The 17,470-nt window shown below is 39.5% G+C and overlaps 1 protein-coding gene across 1 annotated transcript in view; it reads left to right on the top strand.

The window, feature by feature from the left end:
• The first annotated feature begins 5,576 nt into the window (after nt 1-5,576).
• Nucleotides 5,577-17,470, top strand: part of CYLC2 (cylicin 2) — a 138,703-nt gene continuing 126,809 nt past the window's right edge. Inside the window, exon 1 of the mRNA XM_070374918.1 lies at nt 5,577-5,711. Within this exon, the coding sequence (XP_070231019.1) occupies nt 5,577-5,711 (135 nt within the window). The remainder of the gene's footprint in view (nt 5,712-17,470) is intronic.

Here is a 17,470-nt window from a genome sequence, read left to right as displayed (position 1 = left end):
GTGATTGCAGCCATGAAATTAAAAGATGCTTACTCCTTGGAAGGAAAGTTATGACCAACCTAGATAGCATATTGAAAAGCAGAGACATTACTTTTGCCAACAAAGGTCCGTCTAGTCAAGGGTATGGTTTTCCAGTGGTCATGTATGGATGTAAGAGTTGGACTGTGAAAAAGCTGACCACTGAAGAATGGATGCATGGACATCACCCAGGTGTCCCAAACAGTTTTATTTCATTTACTCTTATAAAGTAATTCAAAGTATCTTAACATTATTTATAAGACCCTGACTCCTGCCTAATGTGTCACTCCTTGATACTCTCTCTGCTTTAGTAGTAAAAAAGTTTTGCAATTCCTCAAAGGCATTACTTAGCACCTTTATGCTTCTGTTTCTCACTGCACATCTTCCCATAACATGTTCCTTCACACAGCTTCACATAGCTCTATTCTTCCTGAAATAGATTTCCCAACATTCTCTCTGTTTTTTTTTTTCAAGTACATATTGATTTAAAAAAAAAAAAAAATTTGTGGTATTTTTTCTTTTTTATTATAATTTTAAATAAACTAAAGAGAAGTTGAAGGAATTCAAGAATTCTATATATCCTTTATTATGATTCAACAGTTGTTTTACATTTTGTCTGTTTGCTTTTTCTTTTATTATTCTCTCTATATACCTATATCTATCTCCATAAGTCAGTATAGTAGTTATATTTCCCACAAAATTGTTAAAAATACAAAATAAGGAAATTTAGCATTGATTTTTATTTAATCAATTATCCATATTTAAATTTTTGAAAATTGTCATAATATTGTCCATTGTATTTTTCTTTGCCTTTTCAGGTCTATCATCCATTTAATTGTTATGTCTCAAGTGTTTGAGAGTCTATGGACAGGCTGTTTTGTGTTTGTTGTTTACTGCTAATCCCATTAATTAGAACTTGTGGAGGCAACATAGCACTAAGTTTATAATCATGGGCTCTAGAGGGCTGGCTTGGTCTTGCCATCCATCAGCTGTGTAAACTATGGCAGGTGATATAAATTCTCTGTGATCCTAGACTCTTCTTTTGTAAGATAAGGATGATGGCAGTCATTTTCCAGGGCTGAAGTATGATTAAAAGAATTTATGCATAAGTGCTATATTAATCTCTGCTATACAGTAAGCATTATATGTCACTGTAAAACACAATATCTGGCCGATACCTGGCAATCAGCAAACAGCTGCTGAATGAATAAATAGATTTGGTGATACATGATATAGTATAGATTTCACACATATCCCAGATCCCTTACAATTAAAGTTTCAGAAAGATGATACTGATCATTGATGTGGAGGAGAGGAAATTCTGTGTCATTCAATAATGCCGGTGACTGAAGCCCTGCTATTGAATTTTGCCAACAAGGTCCATCTAGTCAAGGCTATGGTTTTCCAGTGGTCATGTATGGATGTGAGAGTTGGACTGTGAAGAAAGCTGAGCACTGAAGGGTGATGCTTTTGAACTGTGGTGTTGGAAGACTCTCTTGAGAGTCCCTTGGACTGCAAGGAGATCAACCAGTCCATCCTAAAAGAGATCAGTCCTGGGTGTTCTTTGGAAGGACTGATGCTAAAGCTGAAACTCAATACTTTGGCCACCTCATGCAAAGAGTTGACTCATTGGAAAATATTCTAACTATTTGCTTCCTAAATTGCTTATAATTTCTCAAGAGAGGCAGGTCAGGTGGTCTCTCTTCCCATCTCTTTCAAATTTTCCACATTTTTCTACCTATCCACAAAAATGTTTCTTTTGGCATAGTCAATAAAGCAGGTTAGATGTTTTCTGGAACTCTCTTGCTTTTTCATGATCAGCAGATGTTTCATTCAATCCCAAAAATCTGCAATGCCAAAAGAATGCTCAAACTACCACACAATTGCACTCATCTCACATGCTAGTAAAGTAATGCTCAAAATTCTCCAAGCCAGGCTTCAGCAATATGTGAACCATGAACTTCCAGATGTTCAAGCTGGTTTTAGAAAGGCAGAGGAACCAGAGATCAAATTGCCAACATCCATGGATCATGGAAAAAAGCAAAGTTCCAGAAAAACATCTATTTCTGCTTTATTGACTATGCAAAAGCCTTTGACTGTGTGGATCACAATAAACTGTGAAAATTCTGATACAGTTCATGGGGCTGCAAAAAGTTGGACACGATTAAGCGACTGAACTGACTGACTGATTGAGGCGATGGACATGAGGTTGTAGGCTCCAAGAGTTGGTGATCGACAGGAAGCCTGGCATTCTGCAGTCCATAGAGTCACAAAGAGTCAGATATGAATGAGTGACTGAACTTAACTGAACTGAATAAATACACACATATAAATAAAAAGTTTTTGTCAAAGGTTACTGTGAACTTCATATTGCTAAATTAAATTAAAGCTATATACTTATATACTTATATAAAAATATGTTTAAATAATTATTACAGTAGTTACAATAACAAATAATAATGAAGTCATCTATTGCATCTACTGTGATCATCATCAACTCCAAATTTGCATGCCGTGCAAATATTTGGAAAAAAAAGAAACCTTCATTTTTCCTAGATTCAGTTCATTTCGGTTCAGTCACTCAGTCATGTCCGACTCTTTTAGGGTACTCCCATGAATTGCAGCACGCCAGGCCGCTCTGTCCATCACCAAGTCCTGGAGTTCAGTAAACTCATGTCCATTGAGTCGTGGTGTCATCCAGCCACCTCATCCTCTGTCATCCCCTTTCATCCTGACACCAATCCTCCCAGCATCAGAATCTTTCTAAAGAGTCAACTCTTTGCATGAGGTGGCCAAAGTACTGGAGTTTCAGCTTTAGCATCATTCCTTCCAAAGAACACCCAGGGCTGATCTCCCTCAGAATGGACAGGTTGGATCTCCTTGTAGTCCAAGTGACTCTCAAGAGTCTTCTCAACATCACATTTCAAAAACATCACTTCTTTGGCGCTCAGCTTTCTTCACAGTCCAACTCTCACATCCATACATGACCACTGGAAAAACCATAGCCTCGACTAGACGGACCTTTGTTGGCAAAAACAATGTCTCTGCTTTTGAATATGCTATCTAGGTTGGTCATGACATTCCTTCCAAGGAGTAAGCATCTTTAATTTCATGGCTGCAGTCACCATCTGCAGTGATTTTGCAGCCCCAAAAATAAAGTCTGACACTGTTTCACTGTTTCCCATGATATTTCCCATGAAGTGATGGGACCGGATGCCATGATCTTCGTTTTCTGAATGTTGAGCTTTAAGCCAACTTTTTCACTCTCCTCTTTCACTTTCATCAAGAGGCTTTTTAGTGCTTCTTCACTTTCTGCCATAAGGGTGGTGTCATCTGCATATCTGAGGTTATTGACATTTCTCCCGGCAATCTTGATTCCAGCTTGTGCTTCTTCCAGCCCAGCGTTTCTCATGATGTACTCTGCATAGAAAGTTAAATAAGCAGGGTGACAGTATACAGCCTTGATGTACTCCATTTCCTATTTGGAACCACTGTATTGTTCCATGTCCAGTTCTAACTGTTGCTTCCTGACCTGCATACAGGTTCCTCAAGAGGCAGGTCAGGTGGTCTGGTTTTCCCATCTCTTTCAGAATTTCCACAGTTTATTGTGATCCACACAGTCAAAGGCTTTGGCATAGTCAATAAAGCAGAAATAGATGTTTTCCTGGAACTCTCTTGCTTTTTTCCATGATCCAGCAGATGTTGGCAATTTGATCTCTGGTTCCTCTGCCTTTCTAAATCCAGCTTGAACAGAATAACTGCCCTAGTATGCAAATAATATCTTTGGTTTTCCAGTTTTGTATAGGGCTTCTCATGTGGTGCAGTGGTAAAGAATCTGCCTGTCAATGTAGGAGATATAAGAGACATGAGTTCATTCCCTAGGTTGCGAAGATCCCCTGGAGTAGGAAATGGTAACCCACTCTAGTATTCTTGCCTGGAAAATCTCATAGATGTAGGAGACTGAAGGGCTATAGTCCTTGGGGGCACAAAGAGTCGAACACGACTGTGCACACATGCAGCCATAGGGCGCAACATTTCCTTTAATGTGTGAACAGATGCAAAGGTAAAATTGGAAAAAAAAAAAAGGGGGGGGGGAATGCCCAATAACTTATTACCTTTGCCTTTTTTTTTTTAATTTTCAAAATTTTGAAAGGTTTCAAAATATGAAATCAAGATTGACCCACAACATTGACTTAGTTTCGTCGTATTCTGTTATAAAGTTATGAATGGCTATGCAGTTAATATATGAGATCATTAAACATTAGAGTGACAACCATAACTATATCAATTTGTGATGTAGATCATAGGAAATAAATAGGCAACATAATAATTCACATTTAAAAATCCCTAACATGCCTATGCTGTGGCTGCTAAGTCGCCTCAGTTGTGTCTGACTCTGTGCGACCCCAGAGATGGCAGCCCACCAACTCTCCCGTCCCTGGGATTCTCCAGGCAAGAACACTGGAGTGGGTTGCCATTTCCTTCTCCAATGCATGCAAGTGAAAAGTGAAAGTGAAGTCACCAGTCTTATCCGACTCTTAGTGATCCCATGGACTATAGCCTACCAGGCTCCTCATCCATGGGAGTTTCCAGGCAAGAGTACTGGAATAGGGTGCCATCGCCTTTTCCAAACATGCCTGTAGTAGCCATAAAAGTAGAAACAATAAAAATATCCACCAACAGGTGAAATAATAAACAAACAATGTTATATCTATACAGTGGGGGGTACAAGTCAACAATAGATGGGAACAAATTGCTGATACATGCTATGATGTGGATGAATCTCAAAATAATTATGCTAAGTTAAAAAGAGTAAACACTAAATAATACTATTAATATAAAATTCCAGACAGATACAAACTGATCTCTAGTAACAGAAACTTGACCAGAAGTTCCTGAGGACATGAGGGATGAGCGAAAAGAATTGCATTTCACAAGAAGACTTCCCAAGCATGCGAGTATGACTATTATCTTGATTGTGGTGATGGTTTTATAGGCGATACATATGTCAAAACTAACTGGAGTGTATATTACATGCAGTTTATTGTACACCAACTGAAATTCTATAAAACTTTAAAAAGATAAACAAAAGAAACATTTAAAAAAACCCTAACAACTTTCTAGTAAAGACAGACCTTTCCATTTTATAGATTACAGTGAAAGTGAAGTCACTCAGTTGTAGTCCAACTCTTTTATGACCCCATGGACTGTAGCCCACCAGGCTCCTCTGTGCATGGAATTTTCCAGGCAAGTGTACTGGAGAAGGGTTGCCATTTCTTTCCCCAGGGGATGTTCCCAACCCAGGGAGCAAACCCGGGTGTCTAGCATTGCAGGCACATGCTTTACCATCTGAGCCACCAGGGAAGCTCTAGATTACCGTACTGAGGGGTTATTGAAGATGTTGCTTGACAATTCTTTTTAAACAGTAGTCCATATTTTTAAAATTTAAAGTGATCCATCAGCATCTATTTTCTCCAACTAAATCTTGACTCTCTTGTCACACTGGCAAGCCAAAGATCTATTCTATTAACTGATTTGAGTTCAGAGTTATGCTCCGAATGGCCCCATTAGCCAGTTTGAATTATTCACCCCAGGAGGATAATGTCATCCATGCTATCACAGATAAAGAACTTCCTAGAAGAAAGTGCGAGAGCAGAGAAACTGTTTGCAAAAAGAGAATGCTTGAAAAAATGGTAAGAAACTTTCTTCATGTGTTAGATGCTCCCTACAGCTTAATTAATGAAGTCATGCACTCAGATTTATCTATGCCAAAAATGTTTTTCTTTTCATTTGCTGCTCTCCTTTACATTGTGATTGGCAAAAATGAGTCTCAGTTTTTGTCCTTTATTTTCCAAGTTTAAAAAGAAATGGACTTTTCACCTCTCAGCTATTATAAACAGTGCTGCAGTGAACTCTGGAGTGCATACATCCTTTCAGAAAATGTTTTTCTCCAGATATATACCCAAGGGGTGGGATTGCAGGATGATTATGTGAAAGTGCTGCACTCAATATGCCAGCAAATTTGGAAAACTCAGCATGGCCACAGGACTGGAAAAGGTCAGTTTTCATTCCAATCCCAAAGAAAGGCAATGCCAAAGAATGCTCAAACTACCACACAATTGCACTCATCTCACATGCTAGCAAAGTAATGCTCAAAATTCTCCAAGCCAGGCTTAAGCACTACGTGAACCATGAACTTCTAGATGTTCAAGCTGGTTTCAGAAAAGGCAGAGGAACCAGAGATCAAATAGCCAACATCTACTGGATCATCAAAAAAAAAAAAGAGAGTTCCAGAAAAATATCTATATCTGCTTTACAGACTATGTCAAAGCATTTGACTGTGTAGATCACAATAAACTGTGGAAGATTCTTCAAGAGATGGGAATATCAGACCACCTGACCTGCCTCTTGAGAAATTTGTATGCAGGTCAGGAAACAACAGTTAGAACTGGACATGGAACAACAGATCGGTTCCAAATAGGAAAAGGAGTACATCAAGGCTGTATATTGTCACCCTGCTTATTTAACTCATATGCAGAGTACCTCATGAGAAACACTGGGCTGGAAGAAGCACAAGCTGGAATCAAGATTGCCGGAGAAATATCAATAACCTCAGATATGCTGATTACACCACCCTTATGGCAGAAAGTGAAGAAGAAATGATGAAAGTGAAAGAGGAGAGTGAAAAAGTTGACTTAAAGCTCAACATTCAGAAAACTAAGATCATGGCATCTGGTCCTGACACATCTTGGAAAATAGATGGGGAAACAGTGAAACAGTGGCTGACTATTTTTTGGGCTCCAAAATCACTGCAGATGGTGACTGCAGCCATGAAACTGAAAGATGCTTACTCCTTGAAAGGAAAGTTATGACCAACTTAGACGGCATATTAAAAACAGAGACACTACTTTGCCAACAAAGTTCCATATAGTCAAAGCTATGTTTTTTCCAGTAGTCTTGTTGGATATGAGAGTTGCACTATAAAGAAAGCTGAATGCCGATGAATTGATGCTTTTGAACTGTGGCATTGAGAAGACTCTTGAGAGTCCCTTGACTTCAAGGAGATCCAACCAGTCCATCCTAAAGGAGATCAGTCCTGGGTATTCATTGGAAGGACTGATGTTGAAGCTGAGACTCAAAATACTTTGGCCACCTGATATGAAGAGCTGACTCATTTGAAAAGACTCTGATGCTGGGAAAGGTTGAGGGCAGGATGAGATGGTTGGATGGCATCACTGAATCAATGGACATGAATTTGGGTGAACTCTGGGAGTTGGTGATGCACAGGGAGGCCTGGAGTGCTGTGGTTCGTGGGGTTGCAAAGAGTCGGACTCAACTGAGCAACTGAACTGAACTGAATGCCTTTGAGTGTGTGGATCACAATAAACTGTGGATAATTCTGAAAGAGATAGGAATACCAGACCACCTGACCTGTCTCTTGAGAAATCTGTATGCAAGTCAGGAAGCAATGTTTGGAACTGGACATGGAACAACAGACTGGTTCCAAATAGGAAAAGGAGTACGTCAAGGCTGTATATTGTCACCAGGCTTATTTAACTTATATGCAGAATACATCATGAGAAATGCTAGGCTGGATGAAGCCCTAGCTGGAATCCAGATTACTTGGAGAAATATAAATAATCTCAGATATGCAGATGACACCACACTTATGGCAGAAAGTGATGAAGAACTAAAGAAGCTCTTGATGAAAGTGAACAAGGAGAGTGAAGAAGTTGCCTTAAAGCTCAGCATTCAGGAAACTAAGATCATGGCCTCTGGTCCCATCACTTCATGGCAGATAGATGGGGAAACAGTGGAAACAGTGGCTGATGTTATATTTGTGGGCTCCAAAATCACTGCAGATGGTGACTGCAGCCATGAAATTAAAAGATGCTTACTCCTTGGAAGGAAAACTATGATCAAACTAGACAGCATATTAAAGAGCAGAGGCATTACTTTGACAACAAAGGTCCCTCTAGTCAAGGCTATGGTTTTTCCAGTAGTCATGTATGGATGTGAGAGTTGGACTGTGAAGAAAGCTGAGCGCTGATGAATTGATGTTTTTGAGCTGTGGTGTTGGAAAAGACTCTTGAGAGTCCCTTGGACTGCATGGATATCCAACCGGTCCATCCTAAAGGAGATCTGTCCTTATTGTTCACTGGGAGGTCTGATGTTGAAACTAAGAGTCCAATACTTTGGCCACCTGATGAGAAAAGCTGACTCATTTGAAAAGACCCTGATGCTGGGAAAGTTTGAGGAGGAGAAGGGGATCACAGAGGATGAGATGGTTGGATGGCATCACCGCCTCAATGCACATGAGTTGGTGCTTTTGAACTGTGGCATTGGAGAAGACTCTTGAGAGTCCTGGAGTCCAGGAGTAGACTTCTGAAGTTGGTTATGGACAGGGAGGTCTGGTGTGCTGCAGTCCATGGGGTCACAAAGAGTCGGACACGACTGAGTGATTGAAGCGAACTGAGGTGCTATCTCACTGTAGCTTTGGTTTGCATTTCTCTAATAATTAGCAACGTTGAACATGTTTTCACAGGCGTCTTGGCCATCTGTATGTATACCTTGAAGAAAATGATTATTTAGATTTCCTGACCATTTTTTTAACTTTTTTGTCTGTTTTGATGATAGTAAGCATGTCCGTCAACAGAGCAATGGGTAAAGAAAATGTGGTACATATATACAATGGACTACTGCTTAGCCATTAAAAAGAATAAAATAATGCCTTGGCAATGACATCAATATACCTAGAGAAGGTCTTACAGAGTGAAGTCAGTCATAAGAAATATGTAAATTATATATATATACATATAATATTATATAAACATATTATTTATGTAGTATATAAATATATAATTTATATAGTATAAATTAAATATCATCAGAAATATCATATGATATCTCTTTTATATGCAACCTTAAAATAAATGATACAAACGAACTTGTTTACAAAATATAAACAGACTTACAGACTTAGTGAACAAACTTATGGTTACCAGCAGGAAAGGTAGAGGGAAAGGTATAGTTAGGAAATTTGGGATTGGCAGGTGCACACATATTTAAAATGGATAATCAACAAAGACCTACAGTATAGTGGTATAGCACAGGGAACTCTGCTTAATATTATGTAAAAACCTAAATGGAAAAATAATTTGAAAAAGAAAAATGTTTGTGTGTGTGTGCATATGTGTGTTTTAGTTGCTCAGTCGTGTCCAATTCTTTGTGACTTCATGGACAGTAGCCCTCCAGGCTCTTTCATTCATGGAATTTTCCAGGCAAGAATACTAGAGTGGGTTACCATTTCCTTCTCCAGGAGATTTTCCCAACCCAGGGATTGAACCTGAGTCTCCCAAGGCAGACTCTTTACCATTTGAACCACCAGGGATATATGTATATGTATAACTGAATCACTTTGTACAGATCAGATCAGATCAGTCACTCAGTCCTGTCCAACTCTTTGCGACCCCATGAATCGCAGCACGCCAGGCCTCCCTGTCCATCACCAACTCCCGGAGTTCACCCAGACTCACGTCCACCCAGTCAGTGATCCCATCCAGCCATCTCATCCTCTGTCGTCCCCTTCTCCTCCTGCCCCAATCCCTCCCAGCATCAGAGTCTTTTCCAATGAGTCAATTCTTCGCATGAGGTGGCCAAAGTACTGGAGTTTCAGCTTTAACTTCATTCCTTCCAAAGAAATCCCAGGGCTGATCTCCTTCAGAATGGACTGGTTGGATCTCCTTGTAGTTCAAGGGATTCTCAATAGTCTTATCCAACACCACAGTTCAAAAGCATCAATTCCTTGGTGCTCACCCTTCTTCACAGTCCAACTCTCACATCCATACATGACCACTGGAAAACCATAGCCTTGACTAGATGGACCTTTGTTGGCAAAAAGTAATGTCTCTGCTTTTCAATATGCTATCTAGGTTGGTCATAACTTTCCTTCCAAGGAGTAAGCATCTTTTAATTTCATGGCTGCAATCACCATCTGTAGTGATTTTGGAGCCCAGAAAAATAAAGTCTGACACTGTTTCCACTGTTTCCCTATCTATTTCCCATGAAGTGGTGGGACCGGATGCCATGATCTTTGTTTTCTGAATGTTGAGCTTTAAGCCAACTTTTTCACTCTCCACTTTCACTTTCATCAAGACACTTTTTAGTGCTTCTTCACTTTCTGACATAAGGGTGGTGTCATCTCCGTATCTGAGGTTATTGATATTTCTCCCGGCAATCTTGATTCCAGCTTGTGCTTCTTCCAGCCCAGCGTTTCTCATGATGTACTCTGCATAGAAGTTAAATAAGCAGGGTGACAATATACAGCCTTGACGAACTCCTTTTCCTATTTGTAACCAGTCTGTTGTTCCATGTCCAGTTCTAACTGTTGCTTCCTGACCTGCATACAGAGATCTCAAGAGACAGATCAGGTGGTCTGGTATTCCCATCTCTTTCAGAAGTTTCCACAGTTTATTGTGATACACACAGTCAAAGGCTTTGGCATAGTCAATGAAACAGAAATAGATGTTTTTCTGGAACTCTCTTGCTTTTTCGATGATCCAGTGGATGTTGGCAATTTGATCTCTGGTTCCTCTGCCTTTTCTAAAACCAACTTGAACATCAGGAATTTCATGGTTCACATATTGCTGAAGCCTGGCTTGGAAAATTTTGAGCATTACTTTACTAGCGTGTGAGATGAGTGCAATTGTGTGGTAGTTCACTTTGTACAGTGGGTAGTAAAAAGTCATAAACAACTTTTACTTCCACAAGTTTAACCTTGTCTCCATAGGATGGATGAATGTGAGGTGGGTTTGGAGTCTAGGGTAAATAAATGGAAGTTTAGTGGGTATTATTTTATGAATCATACTTAAATTGTATTCTTAAATGTTGGAGCTTATTAATAAATGTTTTTTCAATTCTAGGACTTAAAGTAATTTCACTTTAAATTAAATAAAACAAAATTAACATATGGGCCCATGATAGTTTCATGTATTGAATAGAACATTTGCACATAACTTTATTTTCATAATTAAATCCTCTTCAGAATCCATCTAAGTGGTATAGGCAACAGCTGGCAAATGTCAGAGCTGAAGCTACAACCTGGATATGGCTGAATTAAAAAAAAAAAAACTATTATTTTTCTGCTATGTTTAACATTCCTGATATTTATTTACTATTGAGTGTTAAGGACATCAAATATTTCTGTCAAAAATATTTGGATTTTAACAGGATTCATACTCTGTTCAGCTTATTTCCTTTGGAAATTTCAACTTATATGGTGTATCTGTTAAGACTGACTCTTCCAGTTCCACTGTAACTCATTGATCTGATCAGTACAGTTGATGCAGTGGCTGGATTATAAATATACACACAACCAAGATATGACAACGTTATATGTTTGGGCCATCAAGTTGCTCAAATTGAGTAGAAAACTCAAATTAATTCCAAGCACTGAATAGTTATCCCCTACATGACTCTTAAATTTCTTCCAAGCCATTCATCTTTAATGTATGTCGAATCAATGCTTTTACACCTATAGGAACTGGGTATTCATTATCTCAGTTAGCAGACATAGTTGAATCACTTTGGCACAAAACTCTGCCTTCACTTAAACACAAATCTATTTTTGAAATACTTATCTAAAACAGACATTAATCCCCTTGCTCATGACAGGCTTTCAAATACTGAAGAGATATACCTAATTCCCTTGTGAGCTCACTCTTTGCTGTTTTAAAATGCCATGCTGCCTTCCATCATATGTCAATTTAGACTCCCTTAGATTCTTCTTTACTTCTTCATTTTTATCTGAATTAATTCCATTTTTATATACCTGACATTGAACAAAACATCTGAAGAAATGTCATACCCTTAGTTTCCTTGACTGGCAAATCATGAGACTTGTCATACACAGTTACACATCCTTTGAGGATCTTGTAATTTTGTAGTATCTACAGAAATCTCCCAGGTGGCGCTAGTGGTAAAGGACCTGACTGTCAATGCAGGAGACATAAGAGATGCAGGTTTGATCCCTGGGTCAGGAAGATACTCTGGAAGAGTGCAAGGCAACCCACTCCAGTATTCTTGCCTGGAGAATATCATGGAAAAGTAGCCTGGCAGGCTACAGTTTATAGTGTTGCACAGAGTCAGACATGACTGAAAAGACTTATAATGCACAGAATCTAGCAAAGTGCATAGTGTCTTTTTAAAAATGTTAATTGTAAGATTGTACATCTACAAATATTACTGTGTTTCATTTACAGTTTAATATCAGAGAGTGAAAATTTAGAAGACATAGATGAATGGTTAACAAGTTTTGCTCTCTGACAGTTACTATCAGCCATAATGACTGTCAGTTTATGTAGATATTATTTTGAAGTTGACTTAGGTGAGCAAGTAATTTGTATGATTTTCCTACAATATGTTCAGTTTAGAGATTTATAATATTCTCCAATAATGATAAAATGATTAAATAGTTCAAAAGACAACTACTAAACTCAAACTTCATTTAAAAAAATAATACTCAAATTTCCTTTTAAGCTTCTTCTCCTTTTAAGATTTTTATTTGCATCCAGCAACAAAGGAAAAGCACCAGAAAGATGGAATGAGGGGGAAAATCATGCTTAGAATCAAACCCCATTCATGCCAGAGACACTCAGAGGTTTCAAACAAACCTTCGACAAACACCAGGACCCAAAGACCTACAGAGACTGAAACATAAATGTGTTTGAGTGTCTCCTTCAGAGGTATGGGTCAGCAGTGGACTGCTCCAGGAACAGGGCCTTTGGGTGCAGTAGACCTGGGTATGGAATAAGCCCTCTTGGAGGAGGTCACCATTAACCCTACCATGGAGCTGCCAGAACTTACACAGGACAGGGGAAACAGACTCTTGGAGACCACAAACAAAATCTTGTGTTTTCACCAGGACCCAGAAGAAAGGAACAGTGACCCCACAAGAAACTGACTCAAATTGCCCATGAGTGTCCATGAGTTTCCAGTGCAGGCATGGGTTGGTGGTGGCCTGATGCAGGATTGGGGCCACTGAGTGCAGCAGTACATGCAAGGGGTCCTTTTGAAGGAGGTCAACATTATCTTCATTACCTCCACCATAGTTTGGGGTCAGGTCAAATAACAGGGAGGGAACACAGCCCCGCCCATACACAGAAAATTAGACTAAATTAGATTAAAGGTTTACTAAGCATGGCCACAGGACTGGAAAAGGTGAGTTTTCATTCCAATCCCAAAGAAAGGCAATGCCAAAGAATGCTGAAGCTAATGCCTAATTGCACTCATCTGACATGCTGGTAAAGTAATGCTCAAAATTCTCCAAGGCAGGCTTCAGCAATACGTGAACTGTGAAATTCCAGATGTTCAAGCTGGTTTTAGAAAAGGCAGAGGAACCAGATATCAAATTGCCAACATCTGCTGGATCATGGAAAGAAGCAAGAGAGTTCCAGAAAAACATCTATTTCTGCTTTATTGACTATGCCAAAGCCTTTGACTGTGTGGATCACAATAAACTGTGGAAACTTCTGAAAGAGATGGGAATACCAGACCATCTGACCTGACTCTTGAGAAACCTATATGTAGGGTGGGAAGCAACAGTTAGAACTGGACATGGAACAACAGACTGGTTCCAAATTAGAAAAGGAGTATGTCAAGGCTGTATATTGTCACACTGCTTATTTAATTTTTATGCAGAGTACATCATGAGAAACACTGGGCTGGAAGAAGCACAAGCTGGAATGAAGATTGCTGGGAGAAATATCAATAACCTCAGATATGCAGATGACACCATCCTTATGGCAGAAAGTGAAGAGGAACTAAGAAGCGTCTTGATGAAAGTGAAAGTGGAGAGTGAAAAAGTTGGCTTAAAGCTCAACATTCAGAAAACTAAGATCGTGGCATCGGGTCCCATCACTTCATGGGAAATAGATAGGGAAACAGTGGAAACAGTGTTAGACTTTATGTTTTGGGGCTCCAAAATCACTGCAGATGGTGATTGCAGCCATGAAATTAAAAGATGCTTACTCCTTGGAAGGAAAGTTATGACCAACCTAGATAGCATATTGAAAAGCAGAGACATTACTTTGCCAACAAAGGTCCGTCTAGTCAAGGGTATGGTTTTTCCAGTGGTCATGTATGGATGTAAGAGTTGGACTGTGAAAAAAGCTGACCACTGAAGAATGGATGCTTTTGAACTGTGGTGTTGGAGAAGACTCTTGAGAGTCCCTTGGACTGCACGGAGATCCAACCAGTCCACTCTAAAGGAGATCAGCCCTGGGATTTCTTTGGAAGGAATGATGCTAAAGCTGAAACTCCAATACTTTGGCCACCTCATGCGAAGAGTTGACTCATTGGAAAAGACTCTAATGCTGGGAGGGATTGGAGGCAGGAGGAGTAGTGGACGACAGAGGATGAGATGGCTAGATGGCATCACTGACTTGATGGACGTGAGTATGAGTGAACTCCGGGAGTTGGTGATGGACAGGGAGGCCTGGCATGCTGCGATTCATGGGGTTGCGAAGAGTCGGACACGATTGAGTGACTGAACTGAACTGAACTGAAGCATGGCCCCACAATTCAGAACAAGACCCACCCCCTCAGTCAGTCTCTCTCATCAGGAAACTTCCATATGCCTCTTATGCTTCTTCATTAGAAGGTATGCAGAATGAAAACCACAACAAAAAACTAACCAATCTGATCATATGGACCACAGCCTTGTTTAACTGAATGAAACTAAGAGTCATGCTGTATAGGGCCACCCAAGATGGATGGGTCATGGTGGAGAGTTCTGACAAAACGTGGTCCACTGGAGAAAAGAAAGGCAAACCACTTCAGTATTCTTGCCTTGAGAACCCCATGAACAGTATGAAAATGAAAAAACATAGGACACTGAAATATGAACTCACCAGGTCGGCAGGTGCCCAATATGCTACTGGAGAAGAGTGGAGCAATAACTCCAGAAAGCTTGAAGAGACGAAGCCAAAGCAAAAACAACACCTAGCTGTGGATATGACTGGTGATGGAAGTGAAGTCTGATGCCGTAAAGAGCAATATTGCATAGGAACCTTTAAATTCAGATTCATGAATTAAGGCAAAATGGAAGTGGTCAACCAGGAGATGGCAAGAGTGAACACTGACATTTTAGTAATCAGTGAACGAAAATGAACTGGAATGGGTAAATTTAACTCAGATGACCGCTAAATATACTAATGTGGGCAAGAATCCCTTAGAAGAAATGGAGTAGCCATCATGGTCAACAAAAATCTGAAATGCAGTACTTGGATGCAAGGTCAAAAAAAGACATAATTATCTCTGTTCGTTTCCAAGGCAAACCATTCAATATCGCAGTAATCCAAATTTATGCCCCTACCAGTAATGCTGAAGAAGGTGAAGTTAAATGGTTCTATGAAGAGCTACAAGACCTTCTAAAACTAACATGCAAAAAAGATGTCCTTTTCATCATAGGGGACTGGAATGCAAAAGTAGAAAATTAAGAAACACCTGGAGTGACAGGCAAATTTGGCCTCGGAGTACAGAATGAACCTGGTCAAAGGCTAATAAAGTTTTGCCCAGAGAACACACTGATCATAGCAAACACCCTCTTCCAACAACACAAGAGAAGACTCTGTACATGGACATCACCAGATGGTCAATACCGAAATCAGATTGATTACATTCTTTGCAGCCAAAGATGGAGAAGCTCTATACAGTCAGTGAAAACAAGACTGGGAGCTGTCTGTGGATCAGGTCATGAACTCCTGACTGCCAAATTCAGACTTAAATTGAAGAAAGTAGGGAAAACCACTAGACCATTCAGGTATGACCTAAATCAAATACCTTATGATTAACAGTGGGAGTGACAAATAGATTCAAGGCATTATATCTGATAGAAAGAGTGCCTGAAGAACTGTGGACAGGAGTTCATGACATTGTACAGGAGGCAGTGATCAAGACGATCCCCCCAAAAAACAGAAATGTAAAAGGCAAAAATAGCTCTCTGAGGAAGCCTTACAAACAGCTGTGAAAAGAAGAGAAGAGAAAGGCAAAGGAAAAAAAAAAAAACTTACATTCTTAAGAATAAAAAATAAATAAATAAATAAAAATTAAACTGTGCTCTAAAAAAAAAAAAAAAGAAAAGGAAAGATATACCCATTTGAATACAGAGTTCCAAAGAAAAGCAAGGAGAAATAAGAAACACTTCCTCAGTGATCAATGCAAAGAAATAGAGGAAATCAATAGACTGGGAAAGAACAGAGATCTCTTCAAGAAAAGGGAACATTTCATGCAAGGATGGGCATAATAAAGGACAGAAATGGTATGGATCTAACAGAAGCAGGAGATATTAAGAAGAGGAGGCAAGATATACAGTAGAACTATATAAAAAATCTTCATGACACAGATAATCACGATGGTGTGATCCCTCACCTAGAGCCAGACATCCTGGAATGTGAAGTCAAGTGGGCCTTAGGAATCACCACTATGAGCAAGGATAGTGGAGGTGATGGAATTCCAGTTGAGCTATTTCAAATCCTGAAAGATGATGCTGTGAAAGTGCTGCACTCAATATGCCAGCAAATTTGGAAAACTCAGCAGTGGCCACAGGACTGGAAAAGGTCAGTTTTCATTCCAATCCCAAAGAAAGGCAATGACAAAGAGTGCTCAAACTACCATACAATTGCACTTCTCACAAGCTAGCAAAGTAATGCTCAAAATTCTCCAAGCCAGGCTTCAGCAGTACATGAACCGTGAACTTTCAGATGTTCAAGCTTGATTTAGAAAAGGCAGAGGAAACACAGATAAAAATGCCAACATCCATTTGATCATTGAAAAAGTAATAGAGTTCCAGAAAAACATCTACTTCTGCTCTATTGACTATGCCAAAGCCTTTGGTTGTGTGGATCACAATAATCTGTGGAAAATTCTGAAAGAGATGGGAATACCAGAACACCTGATCTGCCTCTTGAGAAATCTGTGTGCAGGGGTAGAAGCAACATTTAGAACTGGACATGAAACAAAAGACTGGTTCCAAATCAGAAAGGAGTATGTCAAGGCTGTATATCATCACCTTGCTTATTTAACTTATATGTCGAGTACATCATGAGAAAGTTTTGACTGGATGAAGCACAAGCTGGAATCAAGATTGCTGGGAGAGATATCAATAACCTCGTATATGCAGATGACACCACCCTTATGGCAGAAAGCAAAGAAGAGCGAGCCTCTTGATGAAAGTAAAAGAGGAGAGTGAGAAAGTTGGCTTAAAGCTCAACATTCAGAAAACTAAAATCACGGCATTTGGTCCCATTGTTCATGGCAAATACATGGGGAAACAATGAAAGCAGTGACAGACTTTAATTTTTTAGGCTCCAAAATCAGTGCAGATGGTGACTGCAGCCATGAAATTAAAAGACACATGCTCCTTGGATGAAAGGCTATGACCAATAAAGACAAC

Source organism: Bos mutus, chromosome 8 (genome assembly GCF_027580195.1).
Source record: "Bos mutus isolate GX-2022 chromosome 8, NWIPB_WYAK_1.1, whole genome shotgun sequence".
NCBI classification, from domain to species: Eukaryota; Metazoa; Chordata; class Mammalia; order Artiodactyla; family Bovidae; genus Bos; species Bos mutus.
The sequence above is the reverse complement of the archived record's forward strand: the minus strand, read 5'-3'. Positions and strand labels throughout refer to the sequence as shown.